The sequence below is a fragment of the Cygnus atratus genome, chromosome 1, assembly GCF_013377495.2.
Source record: "Cygnus atratus isolate AKBS03 ecotype Queensland, Australia chromosome 1, CAtr_DNAZoo_HiC_assembly, whole genome shotgun sequence".
Lineage (NCBI taxonomy): Eukaryota > Metazoa > Chordata > Aves > Anseriformes > Anatidae > Cygnus > Cygnus atratus.
Window position 1 is genome coordinate 103,054,005 of NC_066362.1, and position 18,625 is coordinate 103,072,629.

General features: G+C 40.1%; 1 protein-coding gene across 7 annotated transcripts in view; it reads right to left on the minus strand.

The window, feature by feature from the left end:
* STYK1 (serine/threonine/tyrosine kinase 1) overlaps window positions 1-18,625 on the minus strand; it is a 24,357-nt gene continuing 5,732 nt past the window's right edge. For 4 of the 7 annotated variants that reach the window (XM_035545723.2, XM_035545720.2, XM_035545721.2 and 1 more), the window contains exons 2-10: window positions 12,549-12,653; window positions 11,422-11,565; window positions 10,217-10,465; window positions 9,797-9,978; window positions 5,422-5,505; window positions 4,957-5,165; window positions 4,673-4,713; window positions 4,307-4,403; window positions 1-3,624 (exon numbers count right to left, since the gene is read on the minus strand). In XM_035545723.2, the coding sequence (XP_035401616.1) occupies window positions 3,420-3,624; window positions 4,307-4,403; window positions 4,673-4,713; window positions 4,957-5,165; window positions 5,422-5,505; window positions 9,797-9,978; window positions 10,217-10,465; window positions 11,422-11,565; window positions 12,549-12,615 (1,278 nt within the window). In that variant the 5' untranslated portion in view covers window positions 12,616-12,653 and the 3' untranslated portion in view covers window positions 1-3,419. Of the gene's footprint in view, window positions 3,625-4,306; window positions 4,404-4,672; window positions 4,714-4,956; window positions 5,166-5,421; window positions 5,506-9,796; window positions 9,979-10,216; window positions 10,466-11,421; window positions 11,566-12,548; window positions 12,659-18,625 lie in introns of all 7 variants that reach the window. The other 3 variants (XM_035545722.2, XM_035545718.2, XM_050711485.1) reach the window with 1 other exon arrangement.

An 18,625-nucleotide genomic window follows, 5' to 3' on the forward strand; every position in this document is an offset into this window, starting at 1 on the left:
TGGTTAAGGTATTATTTTATTATTTTCTTCCAATCAATGCCAGAAAACATAACACCCTTCCAAATCTGCATATCTTCTCTTCTGCTATTAATGGTGAGGGAATTCCTCTGGTTCCTAGTGGAGAAGAGACCAGAATGCCACAAAGGGTATTGCGGACAGTTTCTTGATTCATCTCAGAGACAGAAGCCAATTTTTACTGCAAAGTGCATCTCCAACAATTCCCTTTTAAAGAATTATGCTTTGCAGAGATCATGCAACACAACATGTGGGTTCTCTATGTCACACATCAGTCGTGTTACACAGTGCAGCTGGTACATGAAAAACACCAGACACTGCAAGAACTCAAGCAATTGCACAGTGGTACCATAATCAGAACTAACCAGTCAAGGCAAAATTGCTGAACTCCCTTCTCCTGACCAGTTATTTTTCAAATGTCAATGACTACTGCCCCTTAACTATCTCTCAAAAAAAAATAAAAAATTCCACCACCCCAAAACACCTAGCAGCCAGTGATTAATGCACCTTCGTGCTCCTACTCTGTTCCATGGAAGCAGCTCTGAGGTGGTGAGGCAGCCCCTGCAGCAGGACTAAGCTGTCCTTGGCCTCTTGGCGCTCCAACTGACAAAACAGGTCTGTCCTAGATCAAGCAGTGCACAGGGGAGATTTTTTTGAACTTTTTTTTTTGAACATGTAATTTAAAAGACTAACCAGGCCACAAAACACTCCTCAAAAGTACTATCCAAAGTAATTCTTTCCTCTACAGACATCACAGTCAGGCAGAAAAGCACTGTTTGAGGGGGAATCATCCTCAGGGTGGGAATGGAGATTGACATCAAACCACAGGGTTACTGTGGAGGTGCCACATTCAGATTAACATACACTGCTGTTCAGCAGAACTAATTTGCTCAGGCACTGTCTTACTGTCATGGTACCACTGCCTCTAGCTCTAGTACTAAGGGGGGGGGGTCTGTGTTGCCTCCCATTCCACAGTGTACACATATGGTATCTCTGGAGATGAGATGCCAAATGGTGGGAGATGGTTTCTAGATAAAGCACTAGTATATTGGATGATAAATCCAGAGAAATGAACTCAACCAATTCTAATTCATGTAATAAAAATTTCAGCTACTTTTACTGTCCTGATGCTCATGCATTCTCAATAACATCATAGTCATGCTTTCTCAGTAACAGCAACTTGTTTGATGGAAGTATTGTGAATCTGAGAGGTAAAGTTCAGGAGCAAAGTCCATTCTTCCAGTTCTGTGGCTGCATTTCACACTAAGAAAGCAGGAGCTGACTGAATTATGCAGACAACTCTGCCATCTTAGGGAAAATTACAGTCTAATACTAAAAAGTCAATATTTTCTATGGGAACAAGATATCCCAATTAAATAAAGTCTTTTGTTGAAAACCCATTCTTCTCCACGAAACAACTGTTAAAGATTTTCACAAAGCCCTCAGTGGTTTCACTAACGAGGAATTCATGCATGAGTCTATACTGATCCTAAAAATCCCATGCATGAATGGAGATTGACATGTGGAAAAGGTTGCTATATAGACTATTTTAATTATCATGAACTGTAGGGCATCTACACGTGTTTAATTCATCTATGCCACTATAAAACTCAACCAGATTTAGATTCAGTCACTTCCAAACCTGTATGAACTAACCTGGGGAAAAGGCTGTCAAATCATCATAAGAATGCACATGCTGAGACTCAAGCCACTTTAATGAAAGATAAATGATTTTAGACTTTAATATATATCAGAAATATGTGTTTCTGTGGACAGATTCATAAACAGTGTCTTGGCACAGATTTGCTCTCAGATGAAACTAAAGCAGATATTTTCTTAGAGGCTGTAAGTTGCTCATCATCCTGAATTCCCATGGATTCCCTTGATCAAAGTTTTGATTAAGTATGAGGTTTCATGTAAACCAGAACCTTGCTTTTTGTGATGTAACAAGACAGGGAGCTTAAGAACAGTGATGCATTTGTCACATTTATCTCTCCATTTAACAAAGCTCCCTCTGAACAACCGTGCATTATTCATTAGGTCTGCACCAGTACTATGGATGCTGTTCAAGGTTCTGAGATTGTATTACGTACCCGCAATCGCCGTACACTTTTCGCTGGCAAAACCTGTGAGAGTATCCTATTCTTGTGTGGGAGGTTTGAGCCAAGCAAACGTTTTTTAATGAATAGCTTATTCACACATGAAAAATAATATCAACTGACTGGTAATTGTGAGTTTAACCTATGTTTACCAGGTAGTGTTAACCCTCTTCTCAAATGAGGGATAGAGAAGAGGATATTATTGTACATTTTTTAGCACGTTTTAGCATTCTAAAAAAAATAAGATGTTTCAATTCCTCAAGCTAGAAAGCTAACTGAGCAACTCCTTAATGGAGTTTGCAATATTCCAGTATATAGTGGTGATGTATGTACATTATAAACCAAAGTTACCTTTATTTCTGGAAGTAAACAGTTTTGTTAAAAGCCTACACCATACAGGGAAAAAAACAAACAAACATTTTATTCATGTTATTTTACATTTAGAGGAGAAAACTTCAATTACATTGTCTTGGGAGGATTAATAAATTTTGATGGAAAAAAAGAACCTAAGCTCTTTTGTACAGCTATATATTCTTAGTATATAACTATCCCCATACTGATGTACTACTAATGGTTGAACATTTCCTACAGGATGCATACTGCCCTTCAGAAGAGCCACTGATTAGCTTTTTTTGACATAACCTTTTTTCTTCTTTTTTTTTTTTTTTCTTCCAGCCGTGCATATCCTATGTGGCTAACAAACCTAGTTTTGGCTTTGTAGGATGCTGCAAGTCTTCAGCTTGTTCTGAAATTATCCATTTATTGGACACTTAACATTATCCATTTATGAGACATTTATTGAACACTTAACAGGCAAGAATGCAACTAACTTGAATAGGTCCTTGGAGAATGTGTAAGTAATGGACAGAAAACTACCCATTTATGTTACCTACTCAGTCCACTTTTTCTAATAGGATTGTGCCCCCTACCATATTCCCCAGGACACCTCCTCTTCTGAATACAACTCAGAAACGTATTCTAAATGATGCAGTTTTACGGGACAGCAAGATGAGGATATATTTCCCAAAATATCCTTCAACTGAAATTTGTCATTCCATTTGCTACAGCTTCCTAGACCCACTTTGCTTCCAAATGACCACTATCAAAGTGGTATCAACGAGGTGATTTAATATTACTACTACTACTAGTTCATTGTTTCAGGTGTGGAGGAGAGATCTGAAATATATCATGTGAGTGAAAAACAAAGAGATCCCTCACAACATACACACCTCATTCTGAGCTTGCAAACTGTCTAGAAAGGGCAAATTCAGAGATGACTCCTTTACCAATATGGGAAAGGGTCCTTCAGAGTACAGTGTATTCACTCACTAGGCTGTCTACTGCAACACCAGCAACACTAGCATAGAGTTCAGGCACCACTAGCTCAGGCACCTGCAGTACTGCATGGTCATTGCTGGTCTTTACAGCTTTCTGTAGCAACTGGATCAGGTCCGCAGGAGAAGGCCTATCAGTTGCATTCCACTGCCAGCAGGACTTCATGATGTTGTACCTGTAAGATGAAGAAGAGAGAGGAGCTGGGAATGAAAAGCACCAACACCAAATTTTACTACAGTCAAATCATCTCATACTTAGAATGTCTAGAGGCTTCCACTTTTTCTGCTTCATAGAAAGTTCTTTCAGTGAAATTTGCAACCAGATAATAACGTGTGAGGACAAAGGCAGACTTGCAGTTGTTTGCCAGGTTGTCAGTTGTGAGTATGGGAAAAGGGGAAAAGATTACATTTGGCATTACCTTTTGAAACAGTAACTGGGATTCTTATAGATACAAAAGCCTATGAATATTTAAAAAAAAAAAAAAAAGTCTTCACGAGAGGAAGTATAATGCCTCAGATCTCCCCTGTGGATGTTTAGATCATTTTGGAGATTTACAGGAGAATGATTACTCTAGAATAGCCCTATGCCTTGCATGGAAGCAGTGGAGCAACAAAATTCAAGGGCAGAGAAAGAAACAGAAACAAGAGCAATTTTCAAAAGCAGACCGTAAGAGAGTTTTTGGCAGTCAAGGTTTCAGTAAGATGTGGCGGGCATGAGAACAAGTCTCTTCAACTATCAGGTTTCTATTTTGTACAGTCTAGACTTAGAGATCTTTGTTAAGATCCAGTTTTGTGTGTTCCACTTCCATCTATCTCTGCAAATCTCACTTTCAATTATCCATAAAGCAAGTGGCTTACATGGCTTGCTGGCAGCTTGAAGGCTGTTTCATAATGTTCCGTCTCTGCAGGTATGGCAAGATGTCAGAAGGTGGTACCTCAGGATATGGTGGAGCACCTGGAAGGGGAAAGGAGTAACAGTAGAAAACTATGAGATAAAGGTAGCAACTTCCGTGTAAGAATGTCTTCATTTCCTATCAAAATCCATTCATTTTGTATCACAATTCACACTGAGAGAAAGTCTAAAAGCAACTATTGAGACTCTGCAAGATGGAAAAAAACAGGATGCATAGTTAAATGCCCCAACTTTGCATTCTTGAGATTTTGGAACTTGTTAATTTGTCACTTCCTTCTGTATTTTTTTTAATTATTATTAAATCTTCTTACCTAATGTAATCATTTCATACAATAGAATTCCAAAAGACCAGCTGCAAGAAAAGAAAACAAAGCAGTGTTAAGTTTCCGTTCTAGCTAGCTAGCTAGCTTAAACATACAAATGACTAGGCACAACCTGCAGAAATGAGAAGAGAAGGTATGAGATGTAAAGCACTCATTGCACTGAGAATAGGTATGCCTTACTGTGAACTTCAGGACATGAAATGGTACATGAAGAAGTGAAAGAGACAGGTCTGACCGATAGATTAATGTATAGTCCAAAAATAAAATCATACATGTCTGCCTTAATGCTAGGGGGTTTCTTCAGGAGCCGCTCTGGTGCTTGCCACTTTACTGGTACCATCCCTGTGACTGAGCTGGCACCGTATGCATGAGCTTCATAGGCCAGCCCCAAACCACACAGCTTGGCAGTGAAGCTGTTCTGAAGGAGGACATTCCTGGCAGCAATGTCACCATGGAACAATTTCTTCTGTTCAAGGTATGCCTAAAAAGTTAGAAGAGGAAGAGACCTTCATCATTTTAAAAGGAATTCTAATAGGCAGAAATTTTTACTGAGTTTGCACCCATCTTCCTCAGTGCAGAACAGAGGTGTATGCTTACCAAAACGATGCAAGCATATTTGGCTCAGCTTTAACAAACTACGTCCTCACAGCTTAGGCTAAGAAAACTTAAGCCACCATGCAGACTTGTGTTGCAATCAAGCAGGAAGCAAAAAATGCAGCAAATGTGAGCAGACTTACCAGAGCTGCTGCAACTTGCTGTCCAACTTCATACACTTGCCTCTCAGTGAGGTCATAGAGGATACCATTCATTGTCATTACATCCTAGAGATAAAAGAGCAGACCTTGGATCATAGCTGGAGGGTACTGAAAAACTTCATAGAAACATAGAGTCGCTTGGCTTGGAAGGGACCTTAAAGATCATCTAACTCCAACCCCCCTGCCATTGGCAGGGATGCCACCCACTAGATCAGTTTGGCCAAGGCCCCATCGAGCCTGGCCTTGAACACCTCCAGGGATGGGGCATCCACAACCTCTCTGAGCAACCTGTTCCAGTGCCTCACTACACTTACAGTGAAGAATTTCCTCCTAATATCTAGTCTAAATCTATCCTCTTTTCGTTTAAGACCATTCCCCCTTCTCCTATCATTATCTACCTGAAAAAAGAGTCCTTCTCCATCTTTTTTATAAGCCCCCTTTAAGTACTGAAAGTCTCATCGAGGTCTCCCTGGAGCCTTCTCTTCTCCAGGCTCAACATCCCCAGCTCTCTCAGCCTTTCTTCATAGGACAGGTACTCTAGCCCTCTTGTTTCCTTTTAATCTAATAAAATGAATATTTTATAATCTTATGCTCCCTCAAATAATTTCATAGATTGACTGTAAATTGGCTGAAAGATAGGGGTACAAGGATGGATATATGGTATGCTGGTAAGATAAGCACACTAGAGACTGATGAGTAAACCGAAGTATAGAGGAGAGATGAATAGGTTAGACAAAATTGGCAGAATACCAGTAAAGAATGACAAATACATATGAATGAAATATATATGAGTGACTGAAATACTACAAATTAGACTGACAAGTAGAAAAGCATGTCTGTAACATACAAATGAATATTTGTGATGAGACTAACAGTCCATCTCTCTGTAACACTAACCCTAGTTGGATACCCAAGTAAGAGAGAGAGAACAAAGTAAGCATATGTTGCTTTTCTTGAGTAGTTTTCCACCCCTGACAATTTTCAGTCTAAAGACTTCCCGAGATAGTTATGGTTTCAATATGTTCAGTAAACTTTAACAGGTTATCTTCAGTGAATTTATTCAGTCTTGTCTTGAACTAATTTGTAAAGCTTAAGTATCCACACTAGTTGGTGGAAAGGAATTCCATTAGTCAAATCCCTACTTTCTGAAAAATCATATACACTTGTTTGTTTTGACCATGGCACTTTTTAACTTTATTTGTTACCATCTTGTCTTTCTGCTGAACAAGACAAAGAGCAATCCCTCTTAATTTAGTGCTCTTGAGGTGGGAGAATGACAGATTTCTACAATAACATAGAAGTGTTTTGTTTCTATTCCTCTCTTACTAAGTCACAGAATATCTTGAGTTGGAAGGGATCAAGTCCAAGTCCTGGCTCCACATAAGGCCACCCAAAAATCAAACCATACATCTGGGAGTGTAGAACAAATGCTTCTTGAACTCTGACAGGCTTGGTGCTGTGACCACTTCCGTGGGGAGCCTCTTCCAGTGCAAAACCACTCTCTCAGTGAACAACCTTTCCTGATGTCTAAACTGAACCTCCCATTGCAGCTCCATGCCATTCCCTCAGGTCCTGTTGCTGTCCTCAGAGCTCAGTGCCTGGCCCTCCACTCCCCTCGTGAGGAAGCTGCAGGCCGCCATGAGGCCTCCCCCCAGTCTCTTCTTCTCTAGGCTGAACAAACCAAGTGACTTCAACTGCTCCTCGTATGTCTTGCCCTCTGTGGAGTAAAGTAACTACGAAAATTAAACTAATATTCACGTTTTAAAGAAAATGTATAGCATTGAAGAAGCTTTCAGGGTGGAGTGTAGCTGCACTACCTAAGCGTTCCCTAGGCTTCCAACCTTAGATGCTATTGCACTAGGGGAACCTGGTGTGCTGACTCTAAGGAACAGTACGGAGCGTAGAGCAGAGTGGAGATACCGCGGCTAGGCTCTGTGGCAAGATGGGGACTCGATTGTTCTTGTGCACACTGAGACCGATAAATTGCACATTTGCTACCCTGAGACAACGAGCTGTCATGTTTTTGACAAAATGCTGTGCTCTAGTGAACTTTTGCTCATTATAGTATCATTATAATACCAAAACACACCTCCATCCCAAAAGTTACCCGCCCCCAAGGTGCAACCACCCCTCACTGAGCACGCGCTCTGAATTTCTCAGAGCCTATACCTTTAAACGAAAGCAAGAAAACTTTTTACCAGTCATAACCAAGATATGCTTGACTAGAGTCACTCAAGTTCCACCTAAGAGATAGAAAATAATATAAATTGGCTTAAGAGAAAGGGGATGTTAGGGAAGACACCATCAGGAAGGATACCTTCTGACATCAGTCAACAGGCTGAGCCTCTCTTCCCCCCTCCATTGGGACACCGTGGGATAAGATTTGAAGACTTGGTTATACCAGGTATCTCTGCAGAAACTTAGAAATCTCTAGAGTCTGTGTGCCTTTTAACACATTAATAGCCAGGCTGTGTACCTGTGTATTTCATGCATGTTAGATTGCTTTTGCAGACAGTGAATTTATCACTGGCAATCCAAAGAACCTGTGTAGCTGTTGCTGTAATAAATTGCACTTAATTGCATTGTTCCTAGCTGTGATAGTTCTCACTGAATGCAGCTAGAGTGAGGGTGTGCTATGTTGTTGGTGAATCCACGACCGTGATAGTTCAGTTCCTTGAATCCGACCAGACCCATAACGGTTAACCGGCTACGCCCCTTAACGCGACACCCTCTAGAACCTTCATCATCTTCTTAGCCCTCCTTTGGACACTCTCTAACAATTTTATGTCTTTGTTTTATTGTGGCACCCAAAATTGCACACAGTGCTCGAGGTGAGGCTGCACCAGGCAACAAAGTACAGTAGGTCACTTCCTTTGATTAGCTCGCAATGTTGCGCTCGATGCACCTCAGGGTACAGTTGGCCCTTTTGGCTACCAAGGCACACTGTTGACTCATATTCAATTTGCTGTCAAGCAGAAGCCCCAGATCCTTTTCCATGGGGCTGCTCTTCAGCCTCTCGTCACACAGTCTGTATGTATAGCCAGCACTGCCTCTTCCCAGGTGCAGAATCTGGCACTTGCTCTTGTTCGGCTTGATACAGTTAGTGACTGCCCAGCCCTCTAATTTGTCAGGATCTCTCTGCAAGGCCTCTCCACCCTCAAGGAGTCAGCATCTTCTCCATCTGCAAAGTTCCTTAGTATGCATTTGAGTCCTGCATCCAGACATCAAACCTTTCCTTTACAGAAAAAGCACTCTAAGAGGGGTGTGATGTAAAAGGCTTAGACAGCACCATTGATTTTGTTGTCTTGCTTTCTAAATTTCTAAAATATCGAATAAAAGCATAGGAAACAAATCAAAGAAGCAAGGGGTTGCACATCTCCCATTTCTGTCATTCACAAAGCATGCTTAGTGTCTTATTCAAGCTGGACCTCCAGAGCAGCCTCTGGGAGAGTGCTGACATCGCAGAGCACTGCCTGGTTGCTCAGCAACTCCCTTGCACTATTGAAATCACAGAGCATTGCAAGTCTAGAGAAGAAATGTCCTAATATTTAGTTTCTGTTTTTGGCTTGTGGTGATATTTTCATGGGAGTGTACGTTTTCATAGAATCAGTCCCATGATTTTCACATTTCTTGTCAGCAATGGGCCATCAGTATATATGTGAAGCCAAGATTGCTTTTGTGCTTCTGTATTATTTCATTTTTGTCTGTGCTGAATTTCATCTGTTTCTCTTTATTGGACAGTCATTCTTCTGCAATTGCTCAAGGTCAGCCCTTGCCCTTACTGGCTGTTGTCATTGTCAACCATCACCACCTCTTTCGCAACCCATTTTCTAAGATATTGACACATACAATGAAAAGCACCAGGTCCTTGCACTTTTCCCAGCAGAACTTCATGGGTGACCCCTCTTCACTGCAAGTACTTACTTTTCACTCCTATCCTCTATTTCTTGTCTTTCCATCAATTAGTTATCATTCAAGGACCTTCTCCCTATTGTCATGAGTACTCTGTTTCTTTAAAAGCTTTTGGAATGGGACTTCACTTAAAACTTTTGTAAATCCAAGTAGCTGTTTCATTCTCACTCTTTTTCCAATGCCTGTTTAACGCTTCAAGGAACTCCAATGGCCTGCAAAGTAGGACTTACAAAATATGTCAACTTCTCCAAACTACAGCACATCTGTACAGAAATACACTATTTATAGACCAGTTCAGGCTTTTGTAGAACATCTTTGGGGGATGAAAATAGTTTAGATTGATATAGATGGATGCATGGAGAGATTAAAAGAATCTTACGTGACTTACACATAGATACGCACATAAGCAATTTAAGATGTACTGTCATCGCTTCTTTTGACTCACCTTCCGACACGTCCATAGAAATGTCAACAGGTCACCAAGAGATACATCTTCCATGATCATATAAAGTGGGAACCGGTCTACACAGCATCCAACCAATTCAGCCAGGTTCTCATGATGGCCAAGATTTTGATGGAATTTAATCCTTCCCAGGAAATCCTTTACTTCCTGGGGACCAGCCAGATCTGAAAGAATCAAAGAAATCCCAGTCTAGCACCACATGGAGGCAGCAAAGAAAAGGGCAAGTAACTTAAAAATCAACGACTGCAGTTTCATTTGGTCCAATTAAAATGCTACTATGACTAGCTAACATGTTACTGAACACAGCTCTATCTCTCCTAGTAATGACTGCAAAGTTCTGATCAACATCATGTCTTTGATACACAGATATGTAACAATATGTTTTCTGGCCATGTGCCTTACCTTGTAAGGCTTTCAATATGACAGACATAGTCTTCCCGGGGTTTCCAGTTTCCAATTCTGCTCTGTAGATGCTCCCATAGCGGCCATGTTTTATCACCTGGAAGGTGCCTGGTAAGAGTTTCTCTCGTGGTATCTCCAGTTCTTTCAGAGTCAGGGATGCAGAACTTAGTAGGCTCTCCACAGATGTTTCACTCAGCTGTATATAGTGGTTCTCTGGTGAGCTAGATTCCTGCTGGTTCCTGTCATTCACTGACAAAAACAAATATATGTGATGCATAAAAACAGACAGATGAACTCTTGCGATACGTGGCAATGCCCATCCTACTGTCTTTTGATTTTTGCTCCATACTGTTTTTGGAAATCAGGATGAAGTAAAGAAATGTTAGTGTATCATACTTACCCCAGCCCCTGAGGAGTTCAAGATCTTTATCTCCCACTCTACTTGATGAAAAGGCAGAACAAGTCTGGAGATCTGTACTGTATTTAACTATACAAACTTTCTTTCTGGATAAGACAATTTGTATTTGATTCTCATGTGCTGAAGCAACAGCCATTTTCTTTTATTACCACCTACTGTTTGTTATGAGACACACATAGGGTGCTCCCACACACGCCTTATCTTTGTTTTCAATTATTTCCTTTAATATAGGCTGCAGATGCTTTTTTCCTGTGCAGAAACAAGAACAGTTCAGAACTGGACTTTCATTTCCACACAGCAGCATGTGCTTGCGGTAATGACAACCCTTTCCTCACATTCTCACCACTCCCTATTCTATTTCCTTTTGTCCCCATAAGAAGTGGAATACAGGAGTTTGAAATGAAATTTCTTAAATGACAATATATATAACAAGTTAACTAGGTGTGATCTGCATCCAAAAGACTGTCATACCTCTGTGAAACTCTCCCTGCATTAGCATCCATGAAGACTCTTACATAAGCACACTTTGCTGGTCTCACTTGATGTAACCACAGTACGGTATGTTGGTTCAGGTTTGTCGAGAACCATCTGTACTACAGATTCCATTATTGCTACCACAAGTGGGGTAAATGACGGTTCCCCAATTTTCCTTACATTCACTAGATTGCTGGATACCACTCGGGATCTTCAGAAATACTGTTGCCTAACAGCTCAAATAATGAGGAAATGGGATTGACTTAGGACCACTGAAACCAACACGCTTTTCTCTGAAAACTATGATGGTTACCTTGTTGTCCAGATGGTGGTGATTCCTCCCGCTTTGTTCGCAAGCCTCGACAATGGAGCCAAAGGATCACGGTTAGCAGGATGACAAAAAAACCCACAAGGAGAGCTGGGACAACAATCACTTCGGTCTGATATTCACGCACAACTACAAGCAGACAAAGAAAATGGGAAGCCAAGGCATAAGCATTGCTGTTTTGAAAAGGACTATGTGCAGCATTACCTGATGTGCACAAATTCTGTATTACATAGCAGTAATGAACCATTTCAGTAAACTTCAACCCTAAAGGTATGTGGGGGCATTCACCTGCTGCTCCTTGGAATAACAACGGAACAGTTTTAGTGCTGCAACCCTATTCCTCAAAGGTGCTGAATATTTAAAACCTCATGAAGCCATTGGGACTCCTTGGGAGTCCCATTGGGACTCCTGCACCTCAGGTCACTTATTTAGATGCCTTAATACAGAGGTGAGGAACTGTAACTGTGAGTGTAAATATCCCACCAGTGAAACATAGCTGGCCCTGGCAGAGGGATAGCAGGGATATGGGAAGGGCAGGACATTGCTGTGCTATCAGAAATCTAGATAGCAGTGCTATACAGGTTCAACTACTTCCATTAAAACTATAGGGAGCATTTTAAAGAAAAAAGGGTGGGATCACCTGGTTTAGAATTTGACCCCAAAACACTATAATTAACAAGGATGTTGCAGGTGATCGACTCTCTTGTATCCTCAGATTTGGGGGTGGTGCTATTTTTGCACTGGGGCAAGGCACCATTTCAGTTTCCAAAGATTACATAAAGTGATGGAATCAAAATCTCACAAAATTGGTCCTTAGAAAAACAGCAGATAATCTTATTGACTATGTCATGAGGTCTTAACCTCACCTTTATGACTCATTCAATGTAGAAATACTCTAAGATAGCTAAAATTATGTGAGATGAATCCCACCGTAAAGGATGGAATCCCTATAGCAGTTTCCACCTTGAGACAATGCAGGGAAAGCTCAGTCAAATCCTTCTGTTTGGGCTGGGATGCAAGTGGAGGAGGGGAAAAAGCTTGGTCCCCTTTTAGCAAAGCTGGCCAACAAAGTTCAGCATATGAAAGATACTAAAGGAATCTGTGAATCTTACCACAGAGCTTGTCATTGCTGTTGCATTCCAGTAGCATGCGTGTGAATCTTTTCACATCCCCTGCCATGTTCAATCACAAGCAAGTGAATCTCCAACCTCTGCCGTCTGCACTGACATGAAGAATATTAATGAAATTTATCAGGAGGAAGGATGATTTAGGAAACAACTAGTGAAAAGAACATGGAGATTTCCACCCCTTAAGTTCAGTAGTAGTGCGAAGAAGCAGCACAGGGACTGCTGGGACAGGGCTTAGAGAATGACCCAGGATATCCACTATCAAATCCCATGAACTGTAGACTGTACAATCAGTGCGAATTTAAAATTAAGTTTTTTCTACAGTGCTACACAAACAATTTGGTACCCATAGATCTGAAGGTTGTCATACGCACAAACATTCATAGTCATTAATTCAATCATATTTAAAGAGCCTAGTACTTCTTAGATGCCAGAATGACTTGGTCTTTTATCTTCTGGTCCATAATGAATGAACAAATCAGAAGCATGAATACAAGATGTCTGTCGTGCTTGACTAGAGTTCTTTTCACAACCCATATTATTGCCAAAGACTTAGATTCACAAACAGTATCATCTAGAATGTTTTAAAGATATTGGGACTTTTTTTTTTTCCTGGAAGTACTTTTTTTTTTTGCTATGGGTTTAAGGCAATTAATCTCAACAACAAATGCTAATAGTAATATGGGATTCTTATTTATACTAACATGGCTTTATGGAACTTGGTGATAGATAAAACATTAAAGAGTTTGTTCTCATGCTTAAAATTAAGGGATGAATTTATGTTTTATCAGCTGTACAAAAGATGCGGTGGAAAGAGGAAAACAGTATATCTGCATTTTAAGATATTGAAAAATGTCTACTTCATTTTTTATTTCCTTTGATTCCTAATATGTTAGCAAAATCACCTGTTTTCAGGGCATGGCTACAAAGTGAATTATATCAACGATACAGAAATAACACCAAGCTTTTCAGGTAAACTCTGAAAGCAAGCAAAGTCAAACAACCTTGACTATAACACATGAACATACTTACACACAAATACACAGGCATCACCCTAAGAGGAACATTCCTAGCTTCTTTCATTCTCAGACAAATACACAGATACAAAAGACGAGTGGAAACAGACACAATGGCATCACAGGACAACTGACTTTAGGAGAATTAGCAAGCAATCATGTTGTATAATCTAAATCATAAACAGTCCAAGATCTACCTTACCACTAGTCAACAGCTTTGCTTTGTACAGATGCTCATTAGAAATGCATGCTTGTATTTAAACAAGGTGCATGCACAGGCTCATACAAGCACGTGCATACCAGCTGGCACTTACGCAGAAACATGTTCACAAAGATCCACAAAAAAAAGCCTTGATGCAGGAACCATGTATATACTGCTCCTGTTTCTGTAGAAAAGGTTCCTACCTACCTTAGGTACCTCCCATTAGCAATGTCAGTGGGTGGCACCCACATTTTCTAACCATATCCAGGCAGAACTATGTGATCCAGAAATAAAATCACTGGCGCATTAATTGCACTGGCACTCCCACTGGTTGCTATTGCTTACAGAGACGCATTGGTGTTACCAATGTAAAAGTCACAGTAGATAAGTCCATTTACACTCTATCCTCTTCCAAAACTCAGAGAAATAGAAAAAGAAGTTGCACTTAGTGATATAATTCTGAAAAGCTTCTCAGTGCTACTTTCCAGGACAAGAACAAATGAATTCTTGTACTTAGCTCTGTGGCTTACTGGTCAAACATTAACAACATTGCAGTTCCTGCACTTCCATCCTGAGTTAGCACTCTTGTGGACTGTTCTGCTAACTCAGAAATACACAGATCTCAGATCTTCTTATATATTTAATAAACATTTTTTACAGTATACCTGTAAGGCACCCATTGAGGTTATGTGGAACTAACATTTTTAAATTTACAGGTGCATTCTCACCACAGAGCAGAAAGCATACAGACAGTGCTCAAATATTTATTTTAATATATGAAGTCAATTTTCCAGCATCAAGCAAGGATATGCGGAACAAAAATATGTTACGAGGTTCAAAACCTACACCTTATTGGAATTGTATTTTTCCTTGTCTATGTCTTATGTTGTGCCAATACCAGTGCTGTTTCAATCATGAGCACCTGGAAAACATATCCTGTATTATTTCAATTTAGAATTTGTATTGGACAATTTGTGCAATCACAAGTAAATATCAGTTTAGTTATTCCACTGTTTTTTAGTACTCTTTTGCATATACTAAAATCTACTTGCTGGAACTCTTGGATCTTCATTTCTCTTAATTGTTTACTTCCAAAAATGCATTTGCTTCTCCTTGCCTGAGCCTATCTAAACTTTCAGGTTATTCTGATTTCCTTCTCCTTCCATTGAAACTCATGATTTTTGTTGTTTACACAAATCCTTGAATTTCCTTTTTTTCCTACGACATGCACTTTTTTCACCAGATCCCCTGTTGTGCAGCACATCAATGTGATAACACCTTATACAAGAAAACTAATTGGTAATGAAACATAAAAATAAAATGTGATAGGCAACAACCACAGTACTAGGCTACTCTTCCTTCAGAATGCCGAAGATCAAGGTAACAGCGATATGTTTCTGTGCAGTTTCAGGCTCCGAACACTTCCTGAAAGACACATTCCCCTTGATACATTGACCAGAATGCAAAGCTTTTCTCAACAAAGCTTCTCAACACAAGGAACTGAATGAAAGCAACAAGAGGCTGTGAAGTTCTCTGTAAAGAAGAGTTTTGAAAAGGCACCCTGATAAGGGCTCAGAAAGAGGGGACAGGAGTTTCACTGAAAAGATCCGGTGAGACATGGGAGCTTTTGCTGTGGCAAAGGGAAATATAGCTTTGCTGATAGTGCCCTTAAGAGTAAGGCTCAATGTATTATTAACCATGTTCAGACACAACATGGCTCCATGTGGACCGTAACAACAACAATCAAGCCTTTCTTTGGCCAATACTTGAATCCAAAGCCCCACATCCAAGCTAAACACATAATCAAGACTGTGGTAGCTAGACATAGCAAAAGTAGTTGCCCTTAGACAGTGAGAAATACATAGCAATACTTAAGCAGAATCTATCCCACAGTCAATGGTGTTTGCAAAGTGCTACTAGGAAGCCAATGGGCAAGCTGCATGTGAAGCAGCAGTTCCACAGCCATTCCTCTGTTGACAGTGCCAGGTGAATTAGCCCCCATATTTGTCTTACACTGACCACTTACTAATTCCTCTGTGTACATCTGCCAACATGATGAGCACTGGGGAAAAAGGTGCTGTATTATTTTCAGCCAAGTTTGTTTGACAAGCTCGTCTGACACGCTGGTGATTTAAACAAAGGATGGAGAACAACATGAGCACAGGCATAAGTAGCTAAAAGATGGCAATTGTGGGGGTTGCTTAAATAGGCTCAGGAAGCCCTGATGCTTAATACGAATAAGGTTTTGTGAATGCAGCTGAGCTGAATTAAGTGTTCACCACTACCAAACCAGCGGAGTGTCTCGCTCCTCCCTGCTGTCTTCCCACACCTTGTTTTCCTCCCAGATATGCAACTGATCACATGGTAAACTGATTCAAACCACTATGCCGACAAGAATAATTCACTGCTGTATTTGGCACGGTACTTTCCTACCATTTTTGTGAGTGGTAATAGTTCACCAAGCAATTTAACAAGTGCCAACACAGGCTCAAGGAAGTGGCAAGAGCATACATCCAGAAGCAGGAACAGGGAAAACAGATCTTCCACTACCCAGAATATTGAACGACTATTTTGTCTAAAGCTGTACCATGACACCATTCCCTAGGTCAGCACCAAGCCACAGGCACTGTATGCCAGCATAAGCCCTACTATGAATTTTTCAATTCCCTGTCACTCATTCCCATGTTCATGCTGCCCCTATAGTGCTAGCACAAGAATTTACATGGCAATGTGGTAAACTGAATCGAGCAGGTGATCTGCCCTAAAATAAATAATCTTCTCTTGCATTTTTCATCAGACTCAATTTATGCTTATTTAAGTGCCAGCACCTAAAAGTCATGAAGCCTAAGAGACAGACATTGCTGTGAAGACTGAGAAGTAACAGAAATATAAAGTCTTATGTGTCAATGGAATATATGGGAATAACTGGCTTGAGAACTGCGCACACAAACTGGCTGCTGCCTGCACCTGACACATTCAGGAAAATAAGATGCTGTATGTATTCATGGTACACAGTTTGCCAGTGAATGTATCTAACTTGCAACATCAGTTCCCACTGTTAAAACAAATCCATGTGTACTGATTAGCTACTCTGGCTAAAGGAACAGGTGATTAAATTAATTAACTATGATAAAAATAAAGGCTAAGATTAATTCAGATCTTCATTAAACCTTAAAAGCAAATAATGAGGTTCATGCTACTACCTGGGCAGGTGGATCACTTAGGGCAAACCTGGCTCCTTTTCAAGGGAGCAGAAAAAACGGGCAAAGTCAGCAGTCACCACTGCACTGAAAAATATGAGTGAAGAGGACTCTGCACTGTTGTGCTTTTATCCTAATGAGATTAGTCCAAACTGGCACCATGTCAGTGGAGATATGCAAGATCTCATGGTGCTAAGTTTAAGCAAAACTTAGATCATCTCACAAAAAATGAATTTATTTGTACAGCACAAGGAAGTCCTGAGTATAGAAGTGTGAAATCGTACAGAAACTGAATGGTGATTAAGACAAAAATATTTTTTCTAATACAGACAAGCCCTACTATAGTTTCTGAAATACTAACATACATCTTAATCACACTCCCCTTTATTAAGGCCACAAAAAATATTCCTCATAGGTAGTCTGCAAAATATAAGTTAAAATAATTTTTTAAAAATTGACAAATACATTAACCTGAAGCCCTTAGTGAGAAAGAATATGAAAAGTCTAGAGGCCAGATTCACAAGCATACACTTACCCATTACCTTCTTTTTTGTAGTTCCAAAATCACAGGCTACTTTTGAAAGTACCAGCCATGCTGTATCTTTTTGACTGACTGATTTTGGTAGTAGTAGCTGCAAGCACTAAGCCTGTACCCAAACCCCAGCACAAACCTAATACAGATATTCGGAAATACTGTGACAGAAAAAGCTGTACCAGGACATAAGAAGAGTTGAGAGTTTTTCAAAGGACCACATACACATGTAGTTCTTGTTGTAAAAAACACTGCATGATAAAAATACTGCATATTATGTTGCTGCATAATGGCTTAAGAATCAATGTGAACCTGCTTTCATAGACACACGGCCATATGGAAATTTAGCTGAAGTTGTGCACACAACTTTAGCTTCACAAGTCCTTAACTTTTGGCTGTTTGTTGGCGCATTTAATGTAGATCGTCTTTATGCTTAAGTAGCTTATGTGCGTGCGCACATAGATGGAAACAGGTAAATACACAGAAAAAGCTAGATATCTGCACCACATACGATTATTTAGTTTCCTTACAATCAAGCAGTAGTGACAGAAATCAAATGCTAATCAATTCTGAATCCACACCTAGGCACATATTATTTAACTGAGCACTGAACATATTTACATACATGGGTACTGCATTGCCTTGCATTGTTTCAGTGAACTGAGACTAATTTTAAACAGAACTTATTTCCTTTCTTATTTTCTCCCTGTTTAAAATGTGCCTAGAAGTTATTTCATTATTTTAGTTTTTTCATCAAGCTGTGTGTAGAGGATATCACCTCTTCTATTTTCTCAAACCCCAATACCATTATGACAAGATTTTGTCACAGAAACGTGTAAGTAACTTCTGTACAAGCAGTAAGCACACACATAGATGTACACACGTATAGATTTTACAGTGCAGTTATATCCTAGTTCAGGTCACATTTATGTTAACAGGAGTCTTTTCAAATATTTAAATAATCATCAGCTAGTCTTCTAGCAGCGTTTTCTCTCACTTACCTCAATCACACCACTTCTCTTGCCCTGCAGTACTCTTTTCCTGGAACTTGCCTGCTGCCAGCTCCCTGTTTGTCTGAGGCCACTCCTGATAATGCTGATGGTTACCTCGTG